Below are 6,645 nucleotides of genomic sequence, written 5' to 3'. Positions count from 1 at the left end.
GGCTTTGATTTAGGTGGTGTGGGCTTAGGTTTCTGCGGTGTGGGTTTCGGCTTCTGTGTTACTTTCAGTTTTGACGTAGTAGGCTTGGGCTTCTGTTTTGGTTTCGTCGGTGTTGCTTTCGGTGTAGGCTTAGGTTTCTGTGGTTTAGGCTTTTGTATTACCTTTGTTGGTTTGGCGTTTGCTTTTGTCGGTTTTTGTTTTTCTGTACTTGTCTTCAATTCCGGAACAGAACTCCAACTAAATTTCTTTCCATTTTTCTTCCATTTAACCAGCGGCGTTACTTCGCCTTTATCTCTCCTAAAAAATTTCCTCTCATCCGTAAAATCTTCATTTTCATTGCACAAACCGGGATATCTTTTATTTCTTCCTTTCTTACACTTTTCGCCGACTTTGCCAATATCATAAACCGGATAATTGACAATATTTCCCACGGCATAATTGCAAGCAACATAATAGCAATTTAAATTCTTCAACACCGAGCAACCCATTGCGTATGCTTTATCACGCACCATTTGTGTAAAATGACCAATTGGTTCCTTGGGTCCAATTTTCGGATACGAACTAATCCAACCTCCATTCTCAACAAACTTGTATTCATCGAACCAGTCATGCATAGATCGACTGATTGCATCTTTAACCGGTATCAATGTTGGAACCGAACAAACTTGTGCTAAATTTTGACCCGAATAGATATGACGCTTTGTCCGGCGACATTCATCGTGTTTAATTTCACATTGTGCGACATTTTGGGCTGAAATCATTTCCAATTCATCGTCCCAAACCTATTACATTTTTTTTTTCAATTATTTCATGTGACTTCCCAATTGTCATATATCAATTTAAACACTTACTATTGTAGCCATTCTAGCCGCTGTTTTGCCACGAAAAACACCATCGAGTTTTCCCTGTGCGACCAAATTTCGCTTTTCATTGTGCCCATTTAATAACATTACCTTCAAGTCGGCGGTAATGGGGAGATATTCTGCATTTTTACAAGACGGACCAAACTACGGATTTTAACGCATTTTTTAATTTACATTTTATTTGAATGAAATCCAATCATTGTTTCAACTCACTGTTCCATTAGTACACATGACATGTCTCACCAATTTTTCAATAAAATTTCCGTCGGGCAATATTTCATACTGTTTACACGACAATTCATCGCTACAATAGTAATCCTTATCGTTTGTCTTCTAAGATCAAGCGAAAGACGAAAAATGTAATCTTCGAATTGCTAATTTTAATTTACAATTTGAATATTTACCCGTTGCACCGGTTTCGTGTGTGATAATGAGATTACTGCCAAAACAACTGCAAATGCACAGAGTTATTTGGGTTACACACAAAAACTAACATAAAAATGTTTACCTAATAGCGAGAACACCGGTCTGGAATTTCTCATAATGAATTCGATCTACGTTCGATTCACCTTTTATTCATGTTCGTAATTGAATTAAGACACGAATAATTTTAAAATTTGTCAAATGAAATGTGTGTCTTGTTCTTTTGAAATGTGTCATTTAAACTGAATGCTCATAGAACGCCTTATCTCGCCATGCTCTGAGTTGTTTAAATTGTAATCAAAATATTTTGAAACAACAGAGATTATTATTCACCCATGTGCTGATGTGTATATTTCTAGGAAAGTTGTTTTCATTTGAAATCGGAAGCACAACGTATTTATTGAGATAATTCAATGTCGAAATGAAGTGATTACAAATTAAGACGTGATGTGTGGAACATTTTCATATTTTTGATAATAAATGATCTCACTTTTATCGCCAATTTGCTTGTTTACATCACTATGGCAACTAGTATTCTAATTGTAACTTGATGTTTATGTTATTTTACTTTTGCGCACAGTCAGTGTGTAAGTCACTTTTGTTTAATTTTTTTTATGAATAGTTTATTTGTTGTAATACAACAAATAACCTATTCATAAAAAACTTTATGTTGCAGTATTATTTGGAGAAAAATAAGAGCTACTTTTTCGCCGCAGCGATTCAATTATTATCTCCGTGTGATATGCGATTGATTGGTCTTTGCTCTAAAGTGATTTGAAAACAAAAATTTGAAGAACACTTTTACTAATTTCAAGCGACTTTTGTGTTGAAAATGATATTTAGAAGATGAACATTCATTTTTGAAACTAATTTTTTTTTATTACAGCTAAAAAAACATCAGAAATTATACCGATGATCCATATCCTGCTTCAACCGTGGCCATTTCCAAGACAACTGTATGAAAAAAGTGGCATTATAAAAGTGGTTCGTTTAGTTGAGTTTGATCCATATTAATGGAAAAATTTAACTAAGAGCAAAGATATCTGTGTGAAAACCATTTTGCTCGTACGAATATCACTACGAAAACTTATGGATTTTCTAGGCAACAGTGAATTTTACAACGTAATAGTCAAATAAAACACGTGGCACCTATTTAGAACCATTCACAAAAGTAAATATCAACGGTAAACTTTTTACCCTAAGCCTGCCAGATCGCCCGGATAAATCCGGTGTCGCCCGGATTTTTGAAGCAAAACCCGGACGAAAAATCGCCCGGCCCGGATCACCGGATATGAAGAAAAAAACCCGGATTTCGCCCGGATTTTTTTTCCTTTTTTTAAAAAAAAAATCAAAAAAAGACGCGTTTCAACAATTTTTTTCTTTTTTTCAAATTTTTTTTTCAACAATTACCAAAACCATAAGTCAAAATGAAGCTAAAAAAATCAAATTTCCATTAATGTTTTACTCATTCTGCGTATTGGAAATTCATTTTATATTAAATTCTAGTACTTCACTTGTGTACAACTGAATGACATTTCACTTTGGTTTGACAACTCTCTCTTCTCGCATACGTACTATAAAAACAATCGAATCATTTGTATTAAAAATGAAAGATATTCTTTTTATTGTGTTAATAAACAAATTTGAATCGATGATGCAAAATATATTCAGCAATCTGAGCAGAAATGATCGACATCGTCATCGAACACATATCAGTTTGCACTGTGTTATTGTTGAGTTCAGTTCATTCAAAAAGAGAAGCAAAATAAAAATGCCTGGTCCAAAGAGTGGTAGCTGTAAGTGGAATCCAGAGTACAGCAAACTTTATCCGGGAATTACGGCAGCGAAAAATGGGAAATCAGACCATTGTCATTGCATGCATTGCAACAAAGATTTGTCCATTCACCACAAAGGCAAGGCTGATATTGAAAAGCACGTAAATACAAAGGAGCATATCGCCAATCTGAAAAAAGTTGCTGGTACAAAAACGTTGTCGAATTTGTTCAATGGTATTGTATTTCTATTTGCTGTTTGTTCTTGGTGATGTTTTTCATTACAATCAATATTTTTATTTTGGTTGAACATATATAGCTAATGAGAAAGCAGCTATTGAAAATGCAGCGAAAGAAGCATTGTGGTGCTACCACAAAATACACAAAAATCAATCATTTGCGTCATCTGACTGTGAAAGCGGTATCTTTCGTGAAGTGTTTATGCAAAACAAATTCCGATTGGGTAGAACGAAATGCGCAGCAATTGTTTCAAATGTGTTTGCTCCAAAAATTGTCGAAGAAATGAAAAAGGAATTGGAATCATGCAATTTCGTCTCGATCGCAACAGATGCTTCAAACCATGGTGCAATCAAAATGTTTCCCGTTGTTGTTCGTTATTTTGCAGCACTCGAAGGTCTCAAAACAAAGGTTTTGGATTTATCAGATCAAAAAGGTTCATCAAATGAATGATTTGATTGTGTTCTTTTTACTAAAATAAAATTGTTTTCAATAGGTGAAACTGCTGACATAATCGTGAATTTGCTAAGCGTTACGGCAAACAATTATGACATTGAGAACAAAATTGTCGTGTTCTCTGGTGACAACGCACCAACCAATTTTGGATCCGTTCATCGAACAGGCAGCAAAAATGTATTCAAGCAACTAAAACAACGTTTCAATGCGAATATGATTGGAGCTGGTTGCACCGCTCATTCACTTCACAATGCGATAGGCAACGCTTCTGACAAGCTGGACATTGACGTTGAATACATCGCAGTGAAAATTTATACACACTTCTACCGATACACTGTTCGTTTGAATACATTGAAAGATTTTTGTGATGCAATTGGTGAAACATACGTAAAATTGAAAGGCTACAGCAAAACGCGCTTCTTAGCGTTGAAAGAATGTTTGAGTTCAATCATTGCCAATTTCGACGCATTGAATGAATATTTTCATTCTTTCGATGCACCTGTGAAAATTTTGGAATTTTTCGATGACCCATTCGCTTTGGTAACGTTGATTTTCGTTCGAGATCAAGCAGAGAATTTTCAAAATGCCATATTGCGACTTGAAGGAGACTACATTTGTGCTGTTGATGCGTGCCATACAATCGATGAATTGAAAACTAATGTTAAAAGTCGGCTGCAAAATAATTATTTTTCATCTGAATTCCGCACTGCAAGTGAGAAAGTCAACAATGGTGCTCCAAAACGAAAGTTTATGGATAAAGTCAAGGCATTTCATCGCACGGTATTGAAGTATTTGAATGATTGGACTGAATGGTTGGATGATGTCAAAGTATTTTCTTGGATTCGGCCAAACAACAAAGTAAAATGGAATGATATCGAGTGTGCTGCACTATGGATGACTGGACGAAACTATTTCAATTCAGTGGATATGGACAAGCTCTTCAATCAGTTCTCAATTATGGAAGCATTCTTGAATGTAAACGAAAATTCAATCAAAGAGGAAAAGGCGACTGACAAAAAGTGGGTCAAAATATTTCGTCATTTTGATGAGAAATCGGTGCCATTTAGTGAGTTGCTGAAGTTGGTAGAATTTGCATTGGTCATTCCTGCTACAAATGCAACAGTCGAACGCGTTTTTTCACACATCAATGACATTTGGACACCAGAAAAAGGCAGCTTGAAAATTGAAAATGTTCGTTCACGGTTAATGGTCAAGTTCAATTGGAATGATTCTTGCTCAAACTTCTACGAAAAAATCAAGGGTGATTCCGAACTGCTTCGTAAAGTTATGGGACATGAAAAATACGACAAAACGTCCGATTTGTTCAAGACACAATCAAATGAACAGTTACTCTCAACTTCCACTACAGCTTAAGCTCATATTTAGTTAAAAATTTCTGATTAAGGTTACATGCGAGTTTATTTATTAATATTTTGATTAAAAAATATGATTTTTGTATCAACTTCTTTTGTTTTACTCATATATTATATTGATCGAAAAAAAAAAATTTGAATTTCGCCCGGATTTCGCCCGGATTTTCAATTGGCAATTTTGGGCCCCATCGCCCGGATTTCGCCCGGATTTAGAGAAAAATCGCCCGGATAATCCGGCCCGGATCGACTAAAAAAAAAATCTGGCAGGCTTATTTTACCCTTAGATTTGATTTCATGTACCGACATAGAGCAGTCATTGATTTTGCGGCAAAGAAAATGATATGTTCGTTAAATACTAGATCTTAGGCTCTCGAAAGTTTTATACTGTTTCATATCAACTCTGACATAATTTACCGTCAAAATTCAGCTCGAAAATTGACATCGTTGATCAAAATAAGAAAATGAAATAATAAAAAACTTGAAGTGAAGAACAGTATTTTTTTTATTATTGACAAAATGAATTTGGGTTTTGAATGCAAGTTGTCACTCTTCTCTACTAAATCGGAAGATGAGCTTGTGTTTATCCAAATCAACTGTCATATTATATTTGACCATAACATCAAATCCCAAATAACCATCGCAGTTCGGTCGTATATTAGTTCTATTCATGACATGCATTTGTATATCAATATTTCTATTGCCTTTTAATGAAATCATGACATGTGCGAGTCCAAGTGTTTCTATATCTCTATTTTCGCACCCATAAACTATCTCTCGGTGACTCTCGTCAACGGCACCCGGTTTAATCACATCGGACGCCACTAATGATAAAGTTGCTCCGCAATCAATCAGCAATTTTAACGGGCGCGTCGTTATATTTGAGCTCAATGTTACAAACGTCGAACGACCTTCAACTTTTAAATTTAGCGAAAATTCGTGTTGTTTGCTCGATTCGGTGCCTCTTGCCTAAAATTGACATTATTAATCATATTGATCATAATAAAACTGAAAACTTTTACCGAACTTTCACAAAGTCCAGCTTCAATTGAAGCCACTGCCAGCATCACTGTATTAAAAATTATTATCGATTTGAATTTTTTTGACAAAAGAAAATCTTCGAAATATTTCTTTACCCAAAAATATAGTTATCGTTCCTGAATTCATTTGTGACTTGATACTTAGTTTGTGAAATGATAAATTAATCAGACGAATTGATTACGTTCACAAAATATTCAGAGTTTCATGTTAATTTGAACAAAACAATAGTTTCACAAACAAGATTGAAGAATTTGTTTTTAATTAATCAAGAATTCGGGAATACTTCGCGTTAAAAATTTGAATAATTCGTAATAATAAATTAATCACATTGTTATCTAGTTTTCGGTAGAATTACTTTTCCGCACACACCTAGTGTGTAAAGGGAAGGTATTGCAATGGTTCAAGATTTACGACACCTCAAAAATATGTTTCCTGGACGTTTCTAAGGTCAGAGAACCCGAATCAGGCCGTTTTAAGCATGGT

The 6,645-nt window shown here is 34.8% G+C and overlaps 2 protein-coding genes across 5 annotated transcripts in view; both read right to left on the bottom strand.

The window, feature by feature from the left end:
* LOC116342276 (calcium/calmodulin-dependent protein kinase kinase 1) overlaps positions 1-6,645 on the bottom strand; it is a 101,153-nt gene that overhangs the window by 30,738 nt on the left and 63,770 nt on the right. The gene's annotated exons all lie outside the window — the stretch shown is intronic.
* Positions 5,603-6,374, bottom strand: LOC116342280. Its single transcript, XM_031769794.1, has 3 exons — positions 6,258-6,374; positions 6,144-6,190; positions 5,603-6,090 (listed from the first exon to the last, which is right to left on the bottom strand). Exons 1-3 carry the CDS (start codon positions 6,286-6,288, stop codon positions 5,668-5,670), a joined length of 501 nt encoding a protein of 166 aa, XP_031625654.1. The 5' UTR covers positions 6,289-6,374; the 3' UTR covers positions 5,603-5,667.

This window comes from Contarinia nasturtii, unplaced genomic scaffold (assembly GCF_009176525.2).
Source record: "Contarinia nasturtii isolate CC-2019 unplaced genomic scaffold, AAFC_CNas_1.1 Cnas_scaffold_861, whole genome shotgun sequence".
Lineage (NCBI taxonomy): Eukaryota > Metazoa > Arthropoda > Insecta > Diptera > Cecidomyiidae > Contarinia > Contarinia nasturtii.
This window is presented reverse-complemented; position numbering and strand designations above follow the sequence as displayed.